The sequence below is a fragment of the Madurella fahalii genome (genome assembly GCF_045866475.1).
Source record: "Madurella fahalii IFM 68171 DNA, scaffold_3, whole genome shotgun sequence".
NCBI lineage: Eukaryota > Fungi > Ascomycota > Sordariomycetes > Sordariales > Madurella > Madurella fahalii.
This window is the reverse complement of record NW_027263973.1, coordinates 5482745-5504949: the sequence shown is the minus strand read 5'-3', so window position 1 is coordinate 5504949 and position 22205 is coordinate 5482745. Positions and strand designations below refer to the sequence as shown.

General features: G+C 56.2%; 13 protein-coding genes across 13 annotated transcripts; 6 read left to right on the top strand and 7 right to left on the bottom strand.

Moving 5' to 3' along the window:
- Position 1: 1 nt before the first annotated feature.
- On the bottom strand, positions 2-1264 carry MFIFM68171_06998 (uncharacterized protein; the record flags this gene model as incomplete). Its single annotated transcript, XM_071062418.1, has 4 exons — positions 2-546; positions 594-868; positions 915-939; positions 1075-1264. The coding sequence occupies 4 exons, from the start codon at positions 1262-1264 to the stop codon at positions 2-4; spliced, it is 1035 nt and encodes a 344-aa protein (XP_070918519.1).
- Positions 1265-1832: 568 nt separating this feature from the next.
- MFIFM68171_06997 (uncharacterized protein) lies at positions 1833-2368 on the bottom strand (the record flags this gene model as incomplete). The annotated part of the gene is made up of 3 exons (XM_071062417.1): positions 1833-1993; positions 2039-2156; positions 2210-2368. 3 exons carry the CDS (start codon positions 2366-2368, stop codon positions 1833-1835), a joined length of 438 nt encoding a protein of 145 aa, XP_070918518.1.
- A 745-nt stretch (positions 2369-3113) lies between these two features.
- MFIFM68171_06996 (uncharacterized protein) lies at positions 3114-3963 on the top strand (the record flags this gene model as incomplete). The annotated part of the gene is made up of 2 exons (XM_071062416.1): positions 3114-3637; positions 3693-3963. 2 exons carry the CDS (start codon positions 3114-3116, stop codon positions 3961-3963), a joined length of 795 nt encoding a protein of 264 aa, XP_070918517.1.
- A 248-nt stretch (positions 3964-4211) lies between these two features.
- MFIFM68171_06995 (uncharacterized protein) lies at positions 4212-4931 on the bottom strand (the record flags this gene model as incomplete). Its single annotated transcript, XM_071062415.1, has 1 exon — positions 4212-4931. The coding sequence occupies one exon, from the start codon at positions 4929-4931 to the stop codon at positions 4212-4214; it is 720 nt and encodes a 239-aa protein (XP_070918516.1).
- Positions 4932-5372: 441 nt separating this feature from the next.
- On the top strand, positions 5373-6569 carry MFIFM68171_06994 (uncharacterized protein; the record flags this gene model as incomplete). The annotated part of the gene is made up of 1 exon (XM_071062414.1): positions 5373-6569. One exon carries the CDS (start codon positions 5373-5375, stop codon positions 6567-6569), a length of 1197 nt encoding a protein of 398 aa, XP_070918515.1.
- An 8-nt stretch (positions 6570-6577) lies between these two features.
- Positions 6578-8056, bottom strand: MFIFM68171_06993 (uncharacterized protein; the record flags this gene model as incomplete). The annotated part of the gene is made up of 3 exons (XM_071062413.1): positions 6578-7055; positions 7107-7352; positions 7401-8056. 3 exons carry the CDS (start codon positions 8054-8056, stop codon positions 6578-6580), a joined length of 1380 nt encoding a protein of 459 aa, XP_070918514.1.
- Positions 8057-9072: 1016 nt separating this feature from the next.
- MFIFM68171_06992 (uncharacterized protein) lies at positions 9073-10204 on the top strand (the record flags this gene model as incomplete). The annotated part of the gene is made up of 3 exons (XM_071062412.1): positions 9073-9459; positions 9510-9855; positions 9909-10204. The coding sequence occupies 3 exons, from the start codon at positions 9073-9075 to the stop codon at positions 10202-10204; spliced, it is 1029 nt and encodes a 342-aa protein (XP_070918513.1).
- Positions 10205-10747: 543 nt separating this feature from the next.
- On the top strand, positions 10748-12228 carry MFIFM68171_06991 (uncharacterized protein; the record flags this gene model as incomplete). Its single annotated transcript, XM_071062411.1, has 3 exons — positions 10748-11539; positions 11596-11805; positions 11851-12228. 3 exons carry the CDS (start codon positions 10748-10750, stop codon positions 12226-12228), a joined length of 1380 nt encoding a protein of 459 aa, XP_070918512.1.
- Positions 12229-12294: 66 nt separating this feature from the next.
- MFIFM68171_06990 (uncharacterized protein) lies at positions 12295-14480 on the bottom strand (the record flags this gene model as incomplete). Its single annotated transcript, XM_071062410.1, has 4 exons — positions 12295-13976; positions 14032-14133; positions 14183-14211; positions 14260-14480. The coding sequence occupies 4 exons, from the start codon at positions 14478-14480 to the stop codon at positions 12295-12297; spliced, it is 2034 nt and encodes a 677-aa protein (XP_070918511.1).
- A 990-nt stretch (positions 14481-15470) lies between these two features.
- Positions 15471-16136, top strand: MFIFM68171_06989 (Efficient mitochondria targeting-associated protein 19; the record flags this gene model as incomplete). The annotated part of the gene is made up of 3 exons (XM_071062409.1): positions 15471-15546; positions 15594-16001; positions 16048-16136. The coding sequence occupies 3 exons, from the start codon at positions 15471-15473 to the stop codon at positions 16134-16136; spliced, it is 573 nt and encodes a 190-aa protein (XP_070918510.1).
- A 162-nt stretch (positions 16137-16298) lies between these two features.
- MFIFM68171_06988 (Autophagy-related protein 27) lies at positions 16299-17224 on the bottom strand (the record flags this gene model as incomplete). Its single annotated transcript, XM_071062408.1, has 2 exons — positions 16299-17046; positions 17100-17224. The coding sequence occupies 2 exons, from the start codon at positions 17222-17224 to the stop codon at positions 16299-16301; spliced, it is 873 nt and encodes a 290-aa protein (XP_070918509.1).
- Positions 17225-17809: 585 nt separating this feature from the next.
- On the bottom strand, positions 17810-18848 carry MFIFM68171_06987 (Glycosyl hydrolase catalytic core-domain-containing protein; the record flags this gene model as incomplete). Its single annotated transcript, XM_071062407.1, has 2 exons — positions 17810-18185; positions 18235-18848. The coding sequence occupies 2 exons, from the start codon at positions 18846-18848 to the stop codon at positions 17810-17812; spliced, it is 990 nt and encodes a 329-aa protein (XP_070918508.1).
- Positions 18849-21158: 2310 nt separating this feature from the next.
- Positions 21159-22142, top strand: MFIFM68171_06986 (Alpha/Beta hydrolase protein; the record flags this gene model as incomplete). The annotated part of the gene is made up of 2 exons (XM_071062406.1): positions 21159-21334; positions 21395-22142. The coding sequence occupies 2 exons, from the start codon at positions 21159-21161 to the stop codon at positions 22140-22142; spliced, it is 924 nt and encodes a 307-aa protein (XP_070918507.1).
- Positions 22143-22205: the final 63 nt, after the last annotated feature.

Below are 22205 nucleotides of genomic sequence, written 5' to 3'. Positions count from 1 at the left end.
ATTACAGCCCCTGAACTGCAACCCCACTCGACTGCCCGTGTTCCATCTCTGGGGGGGTGAATAGCATGGGGCTGAGCAACTTGTCAAACTCAAAATCCCAGTTCACGCCCAGCTCTTCGGCCCCAGGCAGCTCTGTTTCCTGGTCGCAAGCCCAGTTAAGGCCCGAGCCGCCGTAGTCAACCCCACTAGCGCCGGGAATAAGAACCCCAGGCCCAGTTGTGATCGGCGTCCCTGAGCCCGCCCCCGATTCCATACCCTGCGACAACGCCGGCGTCAGGGTCGGCTCGCTGCTGCTTTGAGGCCCGTACTCGCTGAGCGGCATCTGCGACTGTTTGTACAATTTCAGCAGCCGTGGCTGCAGGTTGAGCACAATCTCGGCGATGCGAGGGCGCAGCCTCTCCTCAACGTCTCGAAATTCGTCCTGGAACAGTGTTTCCAGTTCCCGCCGCACGAGGGTGGGCATCTCCCGCCGGATGAACGTGGCGTAGTCTTCCAACTCACCTGAGCCACCGCGACTGCTATCCTCGTGGTCATCTTCGCTATAATCTGTCCGGCCGTTAGCGTTGGTCGTTTGAGGAAGACATTCCACTCACGCGGAGGCGGAATGGAGCTGGGGTCGTCATCCGGAAACAGAATCATATAAATCTCGCGCCACTTGTCCTCATCCGTCATGTCTGCATGGGTTTTCTTGCGGCTGCGAAGTCTCTTCTCCTGATCCTTGGTAAATCCCTCGTGAAGCGTGTCCTTTTCTCGTATCGTACACGGCGGGTCTTGTTGCAAATGCAGTTGGAGCTGGCTGTCCGCTTTGAATACATCCCAGCAGCGGGGACACTGGATGGGGAGCGGGTGGCGCCTGTAGAGGTGCGTTCTGCATTCTGTCAGCATCCGAAAGACTATGACAGCGGATAACGTACTTGACGCGGTGTACTTCTTCCCACCCTGGTCCAGGACAGGAAGTCCAGTTTCGGTATTTTTTCGGGTTTCTCTTGAAATACGGGCAGGCAAATTTCCTAGTTCCGCTCCCAGAGCCAACCATAGTGTCCAAGGGAGTCCTTTTGGTCTTTTTACGCCTACCGTCACCATCTTCAGTGCCGCGACTCGGAGCAACATTGTAAGCATCCCGTGGTGATATGTCCTCCTGAGCTACCCTTTTGATTGTTCGCGCAAATTCGGACCCTTCAACTGCGTCTTCTGGCGGGACCGTCGGAGCATAACGCTCTGAGATCTCAGGAATCGCTGTGTTCAAATAGGAGGTGGTTGCCATCTGGAGGTACGGATTGAAGAACCCCCCGCTCCCGAAATACTCCGCTGATAAGTCTAACATGGAGGGAACGACTGGCATAACATCCGGTGATATCCCAGCAGACATCATCCCGAGAAAGCTGTCTGAGTTTAATTCGCCCCCGCCTCTGGCCACATGCTGCCTGCTCTGGGATTCAGGTGACTGGGCAAAAGGAGGTTTGTCCCCCTTGGCAGGGATCAATTTTGGCTTGGTTGTGTTGCTGTCGCTCGAGGCAGTCGATCTCTCACCTGGGTGAGAGCCAGGATCGCTTTTCCCATGTTTCCCGTTTCCGGAACGCCACACAAATCCGCCGGCCGTAACCCCTAGTTGCCCGGATGCCGGCTCCGAGCTTTCCCCTTCTTCAGGCTCTGGCGCCCGCAGCCGCTGTCTTTCTCGGACCGGGGTCCTCAGATGTGATCGTACAAGTGAAAAGGGGGAGCTTGTCCTGTTTGCGCCCTTGCGGTAGGTGTGGCTGGGTCCGGCATCGCTCACCACCGCTGCTACCTCTAGCACTGAAGGCACAGGCGGAAGAGGTGCACTAGTAGTCGACTCAGTCGGGCTGACGGATACCGGACCACGGCGGCTCCATGACGCTGATTCGCGAGTCAAAAGCGCCTCCAGGGCTGTGGGGGTATCTAACGACTGATGTCGTAGGCTCAGCGATGGCGGCGGTGGAGGCGGAGTAGGTGTCGCAGAAGATTGGCCTTGTGCCTGTGGTTTCGTTGCAGCTCGACGAGCAACAACGGGTTCACGTACATTTACGGATGTGCTGCCCCGTAACCAGGATCCAGCACCCGGAATACCGGCGGATAACTGAGGACGCTGACTCGACGGTGCTGGGAGGCGGCGGGGTCGTTGAGACCGACGACTCGCGCTGCTTGTATCACCTGTGGTAGCCTTGACTAATGAGAGCGATCGAAGACGGACCGGTTCTTTCTTGGCCGCCGCGTTCGTGATGGTAGCAATCTTGGAGTCGAGACTGCTGCAAAAGCTTCTCATGATTTGATCAATGACATCCCAGCGACGGAAGTCAGTGAGACCGCCGTCGGTCTCGTCACCCGAGCCAGAATCCCGGTCGGTTGACATCTCTGCGGAGCCATCAGAGTCGCAGCGGTATGGTAGCGGCGCTGTCGGCAACCCCTTATAATATTCGCGACTGCCTGATGTTGTCTCCTCTTTCACATTTATAGATTCATTCATGCGAAAGGAGGAAAATTCCTTGATCAAATCGGGAATTTCGGTTTGGTTCGGTTGCTGGGTCGGGGTCGTCGCAGCGGTCAGCGGAGTAGTATCACGCGCTGGGAGGGGCTCTCCTGCGTCATCCATCTCCGTTGGCTTTGGTATCCTGTGACTTGATCCAGCTATGATGGAGGGATGGCGAAATAGGCCAGAATATGGTATGAACGGCGCGAACAATGGAGCAATACAGGCCTCTGCTCAAACGAGAAGTACTGCTAATAAGGAAGTTCTGCACAGTTGGGCAGAGTTTCAGCTGAGTCCCTATCACGTGATTTCAGACTTAGGGTTGGAGCTACGGATGGTGTTCCCGGTATTCCGTAATCTGGACTAAATCGCAGCGCAAAAAATATCGAGCCGTCGACAACGGGCGGAGATGAATCCTGATCCCAGCTGTCTTTTGCTTTTCCTATTTGCCAGCTATGCGTATTCTCCCACTGCCATTTTAGCCCTGCATGTGACTCATAGGTCGGGCTAAGATAGCTCCGAAGCTCGAGCTGCAAGTCGTAGGTAGCGGAGGTTTCATCATTCATGAACCCCTCACCGACATCGCAGCCCACCCTTCGCGCCGATAACGAGATTGACCAACAATACAATGGGCCAATTCTTCGAAACGATTCCAGAGTACTTGATGAAATGGATACTGGAACAGAAAATGTTCTGGGTAGCAACGTCGCCGCTTCTGGCATCTGGACACGTCAACGTATCACCCAAGGGCGGACTGTACTTTGGGCTTATCGATGAAAAGACGTTTTGGTACATGGACCTCACCGGCAGCGGCAATGAGACCATTTCACATCTTTACGAACCCGGCAATGGCCGCATTACTGTGATGTTCAATGCATTTGAGGGGCCGCCTCGCATCGTGCGCCTGTTCGGCCGCGGGAGGGTGCTCGAGCGAGGCACCGAAGCGTTCAACGCCTTTGTCAAAAAGCACGATGTCCAGGTAATTCCGAGCTCCCGATCCATCATCGTCGTTTCCATACACCAGGTTGCGAGCTCGTGCGGTTATTCGGTCCCGTGCTACGAGTTCAAGAGCTTCCGCACCACACTTAACGAATTATTCGCCAAGAAAGCCGACAGGTTTGAACAGGGCAAATTGGACGAGAGCATGGAAAGGTTTGTCCCCGCTTCTATCATACGCCTCGGCATTGATCACCTAAGTTTGGTGTAGATACTGGGCTCTCAAGAATTCGTCGAGCGTCGACAAGCTGCCCGGAATGCACATTGCGCGGAAGACGGCGAAGGAGGAGCATATTGCCCCTCTACAAAAAATGGTCGGTCCGATGGCACCGCGGGCATACATGTCTATCAACATCCCGATGTTTACCCCCTGGCAGGTTCTCCTAATTGTCTGCTTTGTGATGGTCATTGCGTCTCCACTAACCCGGCTGGTTATGCAACTGGGCTCGGGGAGACATGTTTTTTACCCTCTCTTATTCTAGTTTGGAAACGGACTTGGAAACGCGCACCACCTGTAAATAAACCAGAGAAAGCAGGCTCGCCAACGTAAGGCGAGCTACACGCCAAAGGCCTGCCAACGCTTAGCGTCTGGCGTTGATCCATGACATTAGCCTCGGTTTGTTCAGTCAGGGGATCTCGGCAGGGGTCCAGAAAGCCTGTTACATTTGGGGTAGGAGTTAAAGGGTTCGACCGCTTCAAGAATCGACAGCAGATGCCTTAGTGAACTACTCTACCAAGGGACTTTCTCGCCGTTGTAGTAGTAAAACATTCCATTATCCTCCCCCTTCAGCCCGTGTAGGATCTTGAGCATCCCGCCGACGCTCTCACTCGGCTCGAGCATCGCGCCGTTGCCGCCCAATCTCGTCTTGACCCAGCCGGGATCCATCGCGACGACCACGGCGCCGGGCAGCTGTGGCTTCAGGTCCTCACTCTGGTGGACCGTGAGCATGTTCTGTGCTGCCTTGGACATCGAGTACCCGGCACATTTGCGGGGCTTGATCTCGGCGCTACGCTGCATGCTGCCCAGGCCAGAGTTCATGTTCAGAATGCGGACGTCGCATGACAACAGGTTCGCATCGAGCAAAAACTCCACCATCTTGGCGGGCCCGATGACGTTGACAGCCATCTGCGCCTGCAGCTCGTCTGGGCCGAGGGTGAGCGAGCTCTGCCACGAAGCAAGGTTGACGCCGGCGTTGTTGAGTAAATAGTCGACCTTCTTGTCACCTAGGATTCGGGAGGCATCTTTGGCGAACGAGTGGATTGACGGGACACTGCTGGTGTCGCACTCGAGGATGTGGGTTGAGGAGGACGCAACAGCCTTGAGGTCGCTCAGGTCCGAGGATAGAGACCGGGTCGTGGCCAGGATGGTGTTGTTGCCAGATTGCGCGAGTTGGCGGACGAATTCAAGCCCGATACCGCGGTTTGTGCCAGTGATGCAGTAAACAGGCATTTTGTAGTTTGTGGGTGGTCAAGGTCTTTTGGAGGGGGGGAAAGGGAGGGGCGGGTTCCGCAAGAACACCTAAGAGGGATTTAAGACGGGGTGACGCTCTCCCCGCGCTGCTGATGAAATGGAACGATGCAAGTCTACCTTAGGTACTAATTTAAGCTATGGAAGAGTACCGTAGTTATGGGCAAATCATCGATTCAAGTCCCCGTCGGCATCTCTCTGCTCGGGTTAGGGTTAGTCCAGTACCACCCACATGTGCATAGAATGTCCGGGAGGCGGTGCAACACGCCTAGCCGTCTCGGGCACACCGTGCAATTGCCCGGTGACACATCGGGGTGACACATCGGCGCGCACCGTCAATCGCCGCCATTTAAACACCGCTTCGCACGTCGGGTCCCACTTGTTCAGCATCGATCATCAGTCGGCGGGAGTGACAAACGCACTATGTGGAAGCGCAAATACTACCAAAACCCACGTCGCTTGGCGCTGGCTGCCATCGCCAAAGAGACGCAGGAGACTACCCCAGTCATCGCCGCAGGCCTGCCCCATATGAACCCGACTGAGTCGGAGAAACTCGACCTGGAAACGTTGCCAGCCCTCGATGTGACACAATGTCCACGGTTCACAGTCTCGAAATCCGTTTACGGGACCGCAGTCCGCGTGTTCAACAAGGACTCGTTCGATGCGGCCATCGTCATGCCTTCATCCATCCTCAGTATCCCGTCCAAGACACCCACCCAGACAGCCGAGACCGAAGTACTTGGTCACCTCAAGTCATACGCAGCTGCCGCCGAGAGTCTAAGCTCTACTGCATCGCGGGTGGCGGTGCTGAACATGGCATCCGAGTTCAGCCCCGGCGGCGGCTGGCTCAAGGGCTCAACGGCCCAGGAGGAGGCGCTATGCTACCGCAGCTCGCTAGCGTCATCTCTACACCGCAGCCTGTACCCGATTGCACCCAGGGCCGGGGTCTACACCCGTGACGTAGTCATTTTCCGAGAGTCGATGAACGATGGGCACAAGCTGATGGTTCCCGAAACGGCCGTCGAAAATCTCCCAGTTGTGAGCGTGCTCAGTGTGGCGGGAATTCGTCGGCCAGAGGTGAAGGAGGTTGGCGTGGAAAGGGCTGAAGGGGCTGAAAGGGCAGAAACGTCTGCGGAACGGCAGGACGGCGAAGAGTCAGGAGACGCTCTCAAGTCAGAAAAGACTAATAACGTGGAGCAAGCTGGCATGTCGGAAGTAGGCAATTCAGAAGAGCCGAGTGACCCCCGAAGCCAGGGTAAATGGAAACACCGGAAGGGCAAAAAGACCCGGGAACCAAAGACACCGAAAGGGCCAATGCAGTTTGCCAACCCGGCCGACCGTGTGTTGACCAAGGACAAAATGCGGTTGTGCCTCCGCATGGCCGCTGCGAAGGGGCACACCATGCTAGTGCTTGGGGCCGTAGGCTGCGGCGCGTTTAAAAACCCGCCCCAGGAGATTGCGAACTGCTGGATGGAGGTGCTGAGCGAGGAGGAACTGAGTGGTGGCTGGTTCAAGGAGATCTGGTTCGCCGTTTATGACCGGAGGAACGAGGGCAACTTTGAGATCTTCAGGGATATGTTTGACGGAAAAGTGGTTGGCGAGGTCAAGACCTCGGTTTAGACGGAATATTAGGACAATCTGCTCGTTAATGTAAGGGAACCTGAGGTTGGTGGCTTGTTCGTTTTGTCCTTCTTGATGCCCACTCTCAACACCTCCATCAGAGGTGGGAACTCCTTTCGCTCGACCGCGTCGACCCACTGCTCGATGCGTCTGAGATAGAAGCCGGCACCGCATCGCAATACAGCACCAAGGAAGTCGACTTTGAGTGCGCCTTCTTCTACCTCCACATCCCAATCCGGTCTGAGCTGGCGCATGCGTGCTGCATACACCTTGCGGAGCTGTGTCTGCTCGTATTCCATTAAGTGAATCCAGTAGAGCTCAGTCTTGCCTTCATTGTCTAGGCCATCTTCGAGTTCTCCGCCCATGTCGCCGCCCTTGTCGACATCTGTGTAGCAGTTGCGGTCTGGCTTCATCTCACGTGCCGCGCCCCGCAAGAACTCGGGAACTTGCGATGCCACCCACCGCGGCATCGTCGAGACGCATTCCCTGCTCGCGTCAGCACATCGTCCCATGAGCACCTTTAGCGGCCATGCCTACCATCCAATGATGCCAGTGATCCCGCCATTGCCGTCGACCAAGATGTTCCTGAGCGAGAGCTCATCGTGCCAGAGCACGGTGCGCTCGGGCGGGTTGACGATTGCCGGGAAAACCTTGTGCAGGATGCGGAGAAGCTTGCGCGCGACGCGGAGCGCGCTCTGGGCGTACTCCCTGTCGTCATCATTCTTGGCCCCGGCTAGAGCTGTGGTGTGCTCCTTGATGATGATATTGAGATGGGCGCGCAGCCTGAAACGTCAGTGGTATCCTCGACGCCCAGGTAGGCAATACACGTACCAGTCGTGACTCGATTGGAACGGACCACGCGGGACCGCGTAATGACAACGCTCGCCAGAGAAAAAGAAGGCGGATACGATCTGACCAGGTTCGGGAAGCCCGCCCCTGTCGAGGTCAGACCCGGCGCCCAGCGTCCCGATGCTCCTGAATCCGTTGCCAAAATTCCCGCAGCGGAGAAGTTGGGCTTGAAAGTCGGCCACTCGGGCGGTCAGTATCTCCTTCTGCGCCATGGACATTTTGCGCCAGCGGTAGTAGGCGGGCGTTCCCGGAATCATGTCCATTAAGAGCCACTCGAATCCAATCTCGCTGCCCCGCGAATCGTCGAAAGCCACGACGGCCGGGACGGGGATGTCGGTCTTGCGGTGAACCAGTTGCAGTGTCGCGGCCTCGCCACGGGTCTTGTTCTGAGGGTCGACAGGGAGCGACACGCGCATCACAAATTGGCCACGGGCGGTCCTGACTCGGTACAGCTTGTTGAACGCGCCGTCGGCCAGGAAGCTGACGGCAAAGTCGCCGTCGAACCCGTCGTTGACGATTCTTAGGTGCCGGCGACAGACGCGCCGGACGGCTTGGATGTCGGGCTCACGAGTCCATTGCGGTTCGGGACCCAGGCCGTTGTCGTCCCAAGCCAGCCCTTCCCGGCTTGTGTCCCGCATGTTGTTTTGATCCCGGCTTCCAGACTTCCTGCTACCGAGTAGCCCCAAAGGATGGGCGTTTGTCAAACGAGCAGCATTGCGCGCCTTATCTGAGGACGGGCTCTGCGTCCGTTTGCCGATTGACAGTGCCGCCAATAGTGTTGTCGTTGCACAGAACAGAAATTCGCGGTCGGGAAATGATTGGATTGCGGAAAAGAGACGCGAAAGTGGGACTTTGTGAATGTCAACACGCGCCCCATTGGCCGGCCTAGTCGATCTTGGCTACAGCCGTTCTTGGGGGCTGTTGATCTTCTTATTCTTTTACCTTCCACGGCACGTGAGAATCACCGGTTTACATCGCCAGTTAGTGTAAATGGAGGCAGATCTGATCAACGGCCGGGTGGTTCGGAAGAGTCGGAAGCGTGTGAAATGACGACTCACAATACGAGCGCACTGGCATTCACTGATGCGCTATGATTATGAGACTTGTCTGGTAGTAGTCAGCCGTCCTTCCCGTTAAGCTTCCGCTGTTGCGCCACGTGAGACGCAGACTTCAAACGGCGTCTAAGGTATGTAGTCTCATTTTCGAGATACAACAAGTTGCCTGTACGATTGAGGCATTTTGGAGGCCGTGCCCACCTCAGTCATAATTAGAGCAACGGAACCCGAAGCGCACCTAAAATCCCATGGCATAATGCATCTCCCGTAGCTTGAATTAGACCAGCCGAATGTTTGCCTTTCATTGTCGAAATTGTATAATTCAATGATCACATTGCCCTATGTACATCTCACGAGGCGGTGTCAACAACAGTGCCTCGAGCGGGCCTAGCCTAGTGTGCAAGACGCTACCTTACGTTCTAACTCAGCAGTTGGGAATGAGTACCTTACCTTACCTTGGAATACACTGAGCGCCTGTGCATTGGTACTGCACTAGCATTAATTACCCAACCTTGACGTCAACATGTCCCAGCATCGATCTCGGCGTCTCCTCCTCACGCGAGCAATAAAGAGAATGATGATGTTCAACAACTCCCGGCATGTCGTCTCCCACAATACCCACCATCGGCACCCGAGCCCACAGGATCAATGGCGGAATAGCGGACTTTCTCGCCAACCACCCAGAGCTAGAGCTCGGCGGTGTCAAAGGTTTTACCGTCGAACGGCAGCATCACGTTGAGATATTTGGTCTCCATCACCTTCCAGAAGGCAAAGTTCATCCCATAGACGAGGTGGAATTCACCGCGGTCCGTGGGCCGCATGGGACGATTCCCATCCGAGTCTTGTATCCGTCGTCAGGAAAAGCGAGGAGAAAAAAGGGCGAGTCCGGCGCGCTGGTATATTTTCATGGCGGCGGGTATTCGGTCGGCAGTGTAGACGAGTTCGAGAATGGACTGAGGCTCGTGGCTGAGGAATCCGAATGCCAGGTACGCCCCATGCCCCACCAAGGATTATTACCAAGTACTGATTGTGTCAGGTTTATGCGGTCGACTACCGCTTGGCACCCGAGTTTCGCTACCCTACGCAACTGGATGAGTATTCGGCCGTGATTGACTGGCTGCAGGACCACGGCTACCGGAGCAGAGGCGTGCACCCGAACCGCATAGCCGGCGGCGGAGACTCTGCCGGCGGCAACATGACGGCGGCCGTCTCCCTACGTCGCCTTGACCACGACAAGAAGCCACTTGCTGCACAGATGCTTCTGTATCCCGAGGCAAGGTTGCCGTTCGATACGCCTGCGGCAAGGGAGAATAACTCGGGCTACTACCTGCAGTGCAATGGCATCTTTGGCTTTGCGGACAACTATCTTCCACGCCCCAATGGTGAACATCTTTGCAGCCCGGTAATCTCTTCCATCTCACTAACGCATCTGCAGGCCCAACGCCCCTGGATAGATATGTCTCCCCCGGAGTGCAGCAGGCAAATGAACTCATGTCTCAGCCCCCAGCGGCTGTTTTCACCAACGGATTCGATCCATTGAGAGATGTTGGTATCGAGTACGCCAGGAAGCTTGCAGAAGCTGGTGTCACGGTCCATTGGCACCATTATGATGATCTCGTACATGGCTGGCTGCAAATGACAGCGTGGTCTCAGGCAGCGCGAAATGCAACGCGGGATGTCGGGCAGGAAGTTAAGAGGTTGCTGTACGGGGAGTCGCAGTGGGGTTCTTAACCCAATGGTCTTGTGCCCGAGTTGAGTCTAGAATGGGAAACCAACCGTTTGTGAGAAGATGGTTTGATGGGGTGCGTGTTGTTCCTCAGCAAGGACGAAGGGACCCCGTTGTGAGGTACCTAAGTTATGCCCCTGAGATCTACGCATAGAGTCGACAATAGCCTATCAATGGCGCTCTGTTAGGCGTCAGCATGCCAATATTGAAGATTTCTAAAATCATTGCCTACCCTATCCAACAAACTCCTAACCGAGCATCACCATGTCAGCTCAACGGCAGCGAACAGATGTCTAGTAGTGGTCTTATCCTCGAGATCTCAGTTCCGCCAGCGTCAAGTATGAAATAACCACAATTTAGGTACCGAGTCTTTTGTCACCTTTGAAACTTGGATCTCACCAAATCATGCGGTGGCGCGTTGGACCGGGGTTTGCGGTTGATCTGCGGCACGGCGCTTCCCCGCACAATAACGACACCCATCACAACTCATTGTGTCGAGTCGTCTTACACCAAGCCAGCCACCTGTGAGCCTACCCACCTATTGCACCATGCCACCCCAGCTCCATGACCAACCCGTCTCAGACGAGGTTGCCAAGCAGTTCTTTCGCCATTCAAGCGCTAAACGCGTCGACACGGACGCTGTCGTTGCCCGGTCCCTTACGGCGCAATACCCCAACCTCGAGCTCGTGATTGCACCCTCCTATGGCGTCGACCTCCTGGGCTATGCGTCCGCTGGGCATGCGACCTTCACCCAGGTCAGCGAGTCCGAGGGGGTGCCGTCCTCGCTGACGTGGAAGGTGTATGTGCCGCCTGCCCGACGCATCGACGGCAGCCCCGGGGGTCTGACGCGAGAGGTCCAGTTTGCCAAGTTCCTCTACAAGTGGCGCGACAACGAGTTTATACTCTACGTCGTTGACGGCCGTGATGGAACCTCGTACTATCCAAGCGTGCGCAATAACTACATCTTGACGACAGACACGGACAAGGCAGACGCCCTGATCGTTTCCGCTGGGCAATGGAGCAATGAGCTGCACGAGGAAGTGTGGGTATGGGACGGTGGCATGTGGGCCAAGAGCGCCGAATTGTACCACAGCATCCGCAAGGCGTCATGGGACGCCGTCATCCTCGACGAGAAGATGAAGAAGGCCATCATCGACGACCACCTGTCCTTCTTTGAGTCGCGTGACACATACACCCGGCTGGGCGTGCCCTGGAAGCGCGGCATCATCTACCACGGCCCGCCGGGCAACGGCAAGACCATCTCTATCAAGGCCATGATGCACACGCTGTATGAGAAGAAGGATCCGGTGCCGGCGCTCTACGTCCGGAGTTTCTCCTCAGTAAGGCTGTCCAGAATTCTAAGCATTGCTAGTTACTAATGAGCCACGGTTACTAGTTCGCCGGCCCCGAATACGCCATCCGCCAGATCTTTTCCAAAGCGCGGCAGTTCGCGCCGTGCTACCTGATCTTTGAGGACCTCGATTCGCTCGTGACGGACTATGTGCGGAGCTACTTCCTCAACGAGATCGACGGGCTCAAGAGCAACGACGGCATCTTCATCGTCGGCAGCACCAATCACCTGGACCGCCTGGACCCGGGTATTTCGGTAAGTCGTCCGGTTTTAGCGCGGGACAGCCCTAACAAAACATAGAAACGTCCCTCGCGGTTTGACAGGAAATACTACTTTCCGGATCCAGATTTCGAGCAGCGAGTGGCTTACTGCCGCTTCTGGCAGCACAAGCTGGCCGACAACGAGGACGTCGAGTTCCCGGACAAACTCTGCGGGGCCATCGCCGGGATTACGGACGGCTTCAGCTTCGCCTACATCCAGGAGGCCTTTGTCGCGGCACTGCTCGTCATTGCCCGCGATGCCAAGGGGCTGGACTGTGGATCGGGAGATGAAGATGGCTGGGTGGCGGTTAGGGATGACGACGATCTAGAGCAGCTGATCCTGTGGGTTGAGATCAAGAGGCAGGTGGCGATCCTGCGCGAAGGAATGGATGAAAAACCCAGTTTAGCTTCATCGTGAACGCTGAATTGCCATGTAAGACGTCTGTGATTCTATCCACTCTTAGATGTATAAGTCTATGAAGGCCTATCCGTCAAATATCCTGTGACTGCTGCTATTCGACGCCTTACGCCTCCGCACTGATGAAGGCGCAAGGTCCCTCCATGTCGGCGACGGCCCGGCCAAATCCCGCTCGGCTCGCACCTCGTGCAGCACGTCCAGCTTCTCTAGCTCATCCAGCACTTCGGGCGGCGGCTCCGAGCCAAACACGACCTGAATGTCTACATGCGGAGATAAGCCAGTAAAGTACCGCCACCTCCCCGGCCGGCCCGGCTTGGATCGCCGCGCCCACACCCGGCGTCGCTCCCACAAACCGATAAGCAGGAGCACCGGGGCGTTGATGGCGCGGATCACGGCCACGTTGATGTGGTGGAATGCGATGGGCCCAACGGCGAATTTGAGCGGGAGCATGATGAGCATGGCGAGAATGTTGAACGGCGGCGGGTACGAGAAGATGGCGTCGCTCTTGACACCTTGGAAAGTGAGCACGGCCCGGCGGAATTGGATCTCGGCCGCCTCGTTGGAGATGATCTTGGAAAACGTATTGGTCAAGATGGCCACGAGGATGGTCAAGAACAGTGTGTTGCCGAGGAAGGCAAACGTAATGATCAGCGTCGGCCCAAGAATTAGGTGGAAGTCGGCCGCGCGCTCGATGCCAGTGCCATCAAGACCAAACCAGATCCACAACAGCCACTTGGTGATGGTGGCCCATGTCACGCTCGCGTTAAGGTCGCCGCTTGTCCTCGCCAGAAACAGCAGGCCCATGACGAAGCCAGCGAAGCACCAGATGGCAATGAAAGTCAGCCGGGTAAAGTCGCGCATCATGGCGTGCAGCGCAATGAAGACGATGTTGTCCGGCATCAGCGTGAAGGCGATGCGCGTGAGCAACACCGGCGCGGCCGTGCAAAGCGCGGGAAGCGCGTAGTAGCCATCGGAGATGAAGAGCAGCTCAACGCTGCGGACAAGACCGTAAGCGGCGTAGATGAAAACAAACGTCACGTCAAGGAAGGACCACAGGTTTTGAGCATGCACCTCCCAGCCGTGCTCGACGACGGCAGCAAACTGCTCGAGAACCCAGCCGGCGGCGAAGACGTTGAAAACGGTCTCGTAGATGCGCAACCCGGATCTGTCGTTGCCGAAGCCGTAGTGGGCCACCGTCAGCATGTAGAGTACCAGGAGGATGGCGAAATGCATCAGCTCGATGATGTTCCGCAGCTGCGGGACGATCAGGCGGTGGTGGTTGAGGATGGCCGCGCGGCGGGGCTCATAGAGCGAGACGGGGTGGTACTTGTAGTGGTCCGGGAGAAAGTCGACGAACGACATTGGCGTGTAGACCACGACGCCCTTGTACACAGCATCCACAACGAGTTGGCAGGCCGGCGACTTGATGAGCAGCTTGCTCTCCGAGATAATGGCGAGCTCGAGCGCCGTGAGCTTGCGCTCATGGCCGCCGCGTTTCTGGATTGCCCATTGCGGGCGACGGGATCGTACAGTCTCGGGCGCCGTGTCGCAGGGGTCGAAGCCCGAGACTAAAATGTTGGCGAGCAGCAGAAGTCCCGAGCGGCCGGGGTGGTCCTCGTGGAACCGGCGCAGGAGGCGGGTCGCAAGCAGCTCGCAGAGCATCGCGCGCGATTCATTGATGCTCTGATGGAGCGCCTCGTTAGAACGGGGACGCAGGAACTGGACACGGTTGGCGACGAGACAGTAGACTGCAAAAAGGTAAGCATGGTACCACGGACAACGGGTCCATCGTGAAGTATGTACCGAGTGCAGGGTTCTCTGGGTTGTAGAGGCGGTCGACAAGGGGGCGCACAACGAGGTGGTCCATATGCGGAGCTCGGAGCTCGTCGAGGGTGTATGTATCGTCTGGAGATGTCAGACGGAAACATGTAGCCGTGAGGTCATCGGCACTCACCGATGGCTGCCATGACCAGCCGACGGATACTGTGACCGTCAGTCCCTAGCCCTGTGTCAAATGGCAGGCGGACTCACCGGTGCATTGTCACGTAGACCGACATGACGTTGCCCGCCCCGGGCAGGAATGCCGAGCCGGCATCGGTTCCGCCCTGGGCGAGCCGCCGGAGACGGAGAGGCGCCACGGTGTCGTTCTCGTCGGCGCACGGATTTAGCGCGGCCTCTGGATCGTCGTCGTCGTCGTCGTTGTCGTAAGCGTGCGAGGATCGCGGGCTGTTGTCGGCGCACTCTACACCCATATCGCTGCTGCCGTCGTTATCGGTGGTCAAGATGCATCAGTCGAGGTTCGACGGAGCAGCCGCCGTTTGAGCTCGGTATCAGCGCCGGGCTGAAGAAACGTTGTGGTTAAGTGCGCAGGCTGTCCGGAACATTACCCTGCGAGAAATGGTTGACAGTGGACCCTGAAAAATACCATAACGTAATTTCCCGTTTCTGGAAGCTTGGCGACCCCTGACAGGGCCAACATGCGGCTCGAGTCATCTGGGGCCGGCCCTGTCGCGTCCAACGGCTGCTGAGACAGCCGCCATGGGCAGCTTTATGCTGATGTGATCGACTCGGAGAAAGTCCAAGTTAGATGGGAGATCTGGAACTTGGACGGCCTGGATCCCGGGCAGCCTGCCGGAATTGGCAGCAGTGGGTCCTTCCCCACACGCGAGCATGAGACTTAGGTAGGTTGGAATGCCCTTCGGGCTTCTTTTGATGGCTGGCCAGTGTAGAGCCCCTAGCCGGGTATATCGAAGATCGGATCTTTGCTACAGGATACCAGATGACCTCTCCTTACCGCGGACGACACCAGCTATCGAGACTTCAAACCCCGTTTTCTAAATTTAGAGACAGTGAGGGAAGCGGCACAAAAGGAACCATTGTTCTCCAATCTAAACCAAAAACGACGGCTGACAAGGGTGGAGATTCGAAGTCACGTCCCTTTCGAGACCACGGAAACTGATTAAGGGTTAAACACCCTAACGTGGCGCCTCGGACCGCTCGGCCACCTTGCCCATGATGCCGGATGGAGAATTTGCGACCGAGATACGGCGTGATTAGTGGGGTGGGTAGGGTTGATGGCGGAGTGGGGACGGGATCCGGCGCGTCGGACATAATGAGCTTGGCGCGGTGAACGCGGTGTCTCGTCGCGACCGGACTACGTACCTGGGCTTTCCAGTTTCCACTGACACCTCAACCCACCCCTCACCGGATCCCCTGCATCTCGGACAGATCAACAGCGCGAAATGGCAACCTACAACAAGACGTGGAAGAATAAGGCGTGGTTGGGTTGGCTGTTGATGCACCTCCCGATCATCCTGTGTACGTTATCGGCATCTGCTAGTTGATCGGTGCGGCTAACGACGCAGTCATCGATCTACTCGACGTCGTCTGGCCAACTTGGGTGTACGAATCGGCTGACGCTCCGCTCTATCCCGCCTATGCCCTCAAGGAATGGTACGTCAAGACGTACAACGACCCTATCGTGCAGTGGACGGCCGAGACTTCGTCGGGCCATGACAGCTGGATGGGTCTCTTTCTCTACCTCGAGCTCGTCCTCCTGCTACCCATTGTGCTGTACGGCATCTACCGCCTGGGCGTGCAGCGCCGCGGTACTTCGGGCGCTGATGAGCTGCTGTTTCTCGTCTACGCGCTCGAGCTGGCCTTCACGACGCTGGTGTGCATCTTTGACAGCTTTTATTGGGACAGCGCCGTGTACTCGACCGAGGTCAAGCGGGCGTTTTGGGTCCAGTTTTACGGGCCGTGGTTTATCATCCGTGAGTGTCTCACCCATGATGACTAGACTCTCGCTCACCAAAGTAGCAACTCTCGGAGCCATTGACATGGCGACCCGGATTCTTGGCCGCATTACGGCAGCCGATGCTATCCTACAAAGCAGGAAGTTGCAGTAGGCGGGGCGGCGGAGAGCGGAACGCTTAGAGATGTTGAATGGGATCCGTGCCGCCGGTACAAAACGTTTAGCGCGGGCGCCGAAGCACTGTGATATCTTCTTTGGACAGTCGTAGTCGGTCAAATTTATATCGAGCCACTTCTGCCGGCATCATGCCGAAAACTTAGTCAATCGCCCGCTTCTGGTATCCCCAGCCGTTGCCCATCCCATTCAGCCCATACCCCAGCGGTGTAGCGCCGCCGAGACCCTTTCCCCTGAGCCTTTTCGGCAGCACAGAACCAAAGAAGTACACAGCCGAGACCACCACGCCAGCGCCAAAGGAAACCAAGCAGTAAAACACGGTGCTGGCATAGATGTGGCCGCCCATTCCGGACCACTCGACCTTGCCCTCGATTTTCGGCAAAGCGGGCGTTGGAAACCACCTCACGCTGAAACTGAGGGGCAGCGGGTCCCCGATGATGAGACGCCGTGTTGTGCCGCCCTCTTTGCGCGTCGGGCTCGTGCTATAGGCAGTACCGCTGTCGAGCACGCCACTATCGTGCGGTTGGATATGGTGCTTCGGTGTGCTATGCAGCAGCACGTTCATATGCGTGCTGATGTGCATGTGGCTCAATTGCAACGATCCCGCTAGTGCGAATACCAGCGGGATATATTCTTGCTCAGGGGGCTCCTCGCCGACCACCTTGATGTGTGGGGGCGGGCGTGCAGGCAGGCGGCAGGATAGCGGTGCGTCACTGTGGATGTAGAATTCGAGCAGGTGGAAGAAGGGATCGCTGACCATCGGGATGGTACAGTTCTGCTCGCCCTCGATGCCGTAGTGGAACTCCAGCGGCTGGCCGGTCTCGTTGCAAACGGGGAAGGGAATCCATTGAATCTCGTGCGCTGCGTTCTCGATATGTTCGCCAGTTTCGCTGCAGCCATAGTGGTAAGCAAGGAGTAGGGATGGTCAGTACCTGCCACTTACGAGCTTCGGTTCATGCATTCGACCCGGATGGGAGCGCCATAGTGGTACGAGGGCAGCGAATTCTCGTGGCCGGCGGCCAGCGCCTGCGCCATCAGGGACGCGGCGAACAGCACGAGCAGCTGCATGGTTGACGTTGAGTGGAAGATCATCTTGAGCAGTCGCCGGTGGTATCCCTATTGCTGTCGGGCGGCTATGGTACGCGTCCGCGCATTTTGTGCACCGTTCAGAGGATCAAAGGCGGTGCAGGTGTTAGAAGGAAGCTCCATCCGCAACATCCCAAAGGACAACCCCCCGATCGAGAGTTGGCCACAGATTAAATGCTTAGTCATTCAGCCAAGGTATCAACCCTAACCCTGTAGATACATTTTCCATGCTCGAAATCCTCAATTCTAAAAAGTCGACATGGGACCAACGGGGAGAAAGAGCCAACCTGAAGCTGGCGAAATCATGCTGTTGGCTCTATTCGCATCAATACTAATGCACCGTACGCGTGGTACGCGTGCCGGATTCCCGCTAGGTTCCCGAGGATTTGGCGTGGCTGTCTCGAGACGGCGAGCAGGATCGAAGGCCGCGGTTTGCCGCGAAACTCGATCTCCACCTCAGGGTATCTGAACGGTTCGGTAGGTAATCTGTACAGCACCTAATCCCACTGATTTGGGGGACCCTGCACCCTTTTAGAAGGGAATGTAGCCGTTTCCCTTAATCTGCGCCTACAGTAATAGCACCAGACATAGTACTACACTCCATAGACCTCGGCTCCGCACGCTGGCCGCGTTGTCGCCGCATGGCCTGTCAGCCGTGCAACAAATCTCCCCTGGTGTATCGGTCGGTAACGCGGAGTTGCCCGTCGGGTCACCGCCAAGATACCACGACCCAATGTCGGTCAGATTCCCGTACGGATCCAGCATTGCCTGGTTCGGACCGACGTTTGAGACGACACCGCGGAACGACCCAAACCAGCAGTACCTCTGGACGACGTCGCTGCCGTCCAAGTAGGACAACGACTGGTTGAAGAACTCTTGGGTGGTAGTCAAGTTCTGGTCGTTGTAGCCGTACTCTGTGACCCAGAGCGACACACCGGGGAATCTGAATCCTTAGCGTTGCTCTGTTACAAGACTGATTCGGGCACACTTACGCTGAAGAGAACATGCCCACCTTGTCCTGGAGCACACCTAAGCCTCCGAACGAGTGCAATGGCACAAAGTCAAACCCACGCTCTTTACCCTCGTTTAGAAGTGTGCAATTGGCGAGGAAGGGGTCCATCCAACCGCCACGCGGATCCCCAACCACAGGCAGACCAATCTTGATGCCCCTTTCGCGGAGAGGGACGAGGTTGCGCACCCACGCTCGCGCAGCCACCGCGGGCGCCATCTCGCTTCCGCCGTGGGATAAGGGCTGATCCGGCAAGTTAAAAGCTAAAACATGCGTGATTTTGCGTCCGCTTCCCGACGGAGTATTCATCAGCGCCGTGACGTTGCCCAGAAAGTGTGTGTCGTTAGCACCGCCTCCCCACATCATAGGCACGAACTCGACCTCATCCTGCGGTAGAGACGCGTATGACGATGATACGTTCCAGTGGAAGTTGTAGTACCATGATATCGGCGAGTCTGGGTGTACCCAGATTGCATCGTCATCAGGCCAGTTTGCGTTGGGTGTTGACACAAGACCGCGCTTGGCCGATTTGGTCGATTTGGCGGTCACCGTGGAGGAGACGAGAGTTAGAGCGGTGAGAAAACGAAAGGGACGCATCGTGGTGAATCAGGAATTTAGTAGATTGTGGTCTACCAGGTCATATCGTTGAGGCGAGGAAGCCGAGTTTGAGTTCTGCAGTGGTCGAGGTTTTGGGGGCGTGTGCTCCACGGCTTCTTTGCCTCATTTTCAGCCTTAGATGCTGCCCCTGAACGACGCCACTAAGCCGAACAAAGCTGGCACCGTCCTCATTAAACTGCAATTCGCCAATAACGGTCACTAAAGCTGAACGATTCGCTAATCCCGTCCAGCCGTTGAAAAACAAAACAACCCGATACCTGACAGTTCCGTCACTTCGTGGTCACCCGCCATCCGATCTCCCGGACTTGCCAGTCGGGTCGGTTTCCGCCCACCGAGTACGAAAATTAGAATAGATGATCACCTCAACCACACCCATTTGAATGGTTGTTGCCGGTAATTCATTCAAGAGTAACCGGTACATTACAACTGGTCCACTGACTAAGATGCTATGCCAGATTGGCCGACAATGGGCACAACCAGTCTGAGTCCGCTTCTTATCAATACGAGCAACACCCACTGCCTTGGGTGTCTTGAACCCGCAAGTCCTAACGCAAGACACTCCGGCAACCGAGAACGACACCATCTCAGCCGCCTCGTCACTTTGCAGCTACTCTGACGTTGATTTCGCGAAGCATACTGTGCCTAATTGAAACTGCTCGTCGTTTGGGAACGAAATTGCATCTACTGTGCGTCTCGATCCAGCGACTTCTCAGATTGTCCTGCTCTTCCTGGTGTAGCACACGAAGGGAATGCTAGCATGGCGAAATCCAAGATTGGGACCATTTACTGGAATGTATTAATACTATCAGCTGAGTGGCTGCGAGGCCCTTCTGCTGGAGCTCAAGGAATGCCCGATGATTTTGAGGCTGAGCGCAGGATTCTTGAGGTCTTCTTTACATTGTTTCATCTATGCCATAAAACGAACCCGGAAGATTTTGACCCAGTAGCACATCACTTGTTATCCGCCATGTACCGAGCCGCAGTCCATCAAGGAGGTGTTCAGCCATGCGGCCGGCCCGCAAAGTGGCCGCCCTGGCGAGACCCCAATGCCACATAAATGAGCTTACCAGTCGGTTTGCGGCAAGCAGGACCGAGATTTGACACGCCCCTGAAGAGGTTTGAAAAGTTGTCGCTAGACGTGTTGTTCGAACCGGAGCAGGATATCGAAGAAAAACGATCGAGTCGAGATAGGGTGTGAGCCAGGATTCGGGGATGGCAATTACATTTGGTCGATGCCTTTTAGAACACAAAACTCCTGGCAAAGGAGTACTCGCTAGGGCGCCTGAAACATCGGAATACTTCCCACTGTCAGATGATGGTCACCGAAATGCGGCATACTTATCTATGAATAGCGACGTGTTCCGTACTGTATCCAACGATGTTCAACTGATCAGCGTATGGGAGGGCGAGAGCGAGGACCGGGATTTCGCCAGGACTCTTTACCTGGATTGTACACCCGGGAGACCAAGACTGCCGGGCCAGTAACGCTAGTTCGGTGCTAGAGGTGTCATAAGTATCTATTGCGCCTGTTATTCCCTGGCAATAATCAACAGAGCAGATGGTACACGGACCTCTCTCTCGGCAGCCTGATCCGATAAATATAATATGCCGTGATGATCTAGTATTGTTCCACGAACTCGGTCACCGCATAGATGACTTAGCATTACGACGTGCTATGGTCCCTTTCATGGCAGCGCGCGCTATGGTAGGTCTAAAGGGGCACCCAACCAGATGCTCGGGAGCTGGTGCCGGACGCCCTCTCACAACCTGTGGCTCGTCCAGCATAAGACACGCGTCCCTCTCAAGAAGCTGGGTACGATTCAGCTTTGTCTTTTCTTTCCCTCTCCTCATGCCAAAACTTCCGTTTACTTTGGCCATCTTCTCTTCTCCAACCTCCGACAACCACTACGAAAGTCTATCACCAAATGAAAGTCCTATTGTATGTCTCCCCCACCCTCCAAGGCGTCGCACTATGACCATTCAGCCGGGAATTATTTCTAGTGGTACTCAATCGGAACAGTCCCCGCTAACTGCGTTGGGTAAGCTCAGCTGAAGCCTGATATGAGCTCCCACCAGTGCTGCAATGCATCAGCGCAAACCTAGTCTATTGATCAGGGCGGGTTTCTCATTTGTCTGCTCGGGCTCCAATTGCCCGATGCATCGCAACCTCCGGGCTAATGACGATATCTGGGGTGAGGGGGAGGGGAATACTTGGAAACGCATAAGAACCCCTGAGCGGGTTCCTCAAACAACCTGCTGGCGCACGAGGAGACCAGATAGCTAATTACAATGGCGTCTCTCGGCTGGGTATTCACACCCTACCCCCCGTTCCCCGCGACACTGTTCCCCAACATTGCGCTATGGAACGTCAGCAACGCGGCCAAGAACCTTACCTATCAAATTGGAGTGTCATGGCCGTTCGAATGGGAATCCCGCGAGGCGGCCAACAAATCCGCGCTCACCATGTAAGTGACCTACTGGAATAATCAAACCATGTACGCAGCATTCACCATCAAACCGAATAGGTACGTTATCGATGGAAACGCCCTCGGCATGACGGCTTCCGAGGGATTCAAGCGGCGTAAGCCGGTCGACCCGCCACAACCCGACAGCGTCGTGGTCAGCATCGGGTACCCCCTCACGGACTCAGTGTACGATTTTACGCGGCGGTCCATCGACTTCCGACCGCCGCTACCGGAGCCTCAGGATCCTCCGTCTGGCGCCGACGACTTTATCGACTTCCTAGACGGTGTGCTGCGGCCATGGGTGCGCTCGACTGTGTTTCCCAACGTTGCTTTTACTCGTGACGCCCTCTACGGCCATTCGTTTGGCGGACTTTTCGTCATCTACGCCCTGATCACTCACCCAGAGCTCTTCGACACGTTTATTTCGGCTAGCGCGGCCATCAATTGGAATAACGGATCTATCCTAGACGATGTTTATCGGATTGATACGCCATCTCCGCTGCTGCGGCGAAGTCCTGGATGCTACAGCGAAAACAGCACCGAGTCGCGTCCGGCTCTCTTCATTGGCTATGGTAGTCTCGAGCAATTCCCCGTGAAAAGGCGAACCGAGACCGAGGCGGCCTTCCAGAGACGCAAGTCTTTGTTCCAGACTTTTCGCGTAACCGAGTACTGCTACGAACTGTATCACCGCGTTCGCGCGAGCGGTCGGACGCGTGACGTGGTTCTGAAGGAGTATATTGGGCAGGACCATGCAGGCGTGGGCGGCAGCGCCCTGACGGATGGGATTGATTACTTTGTTGATTGGTGATCTGGTGCTAAGAGTTGCTCGACGATCACCCCTTCTATACCTGCTCCGTTAATGGCGGGTTTT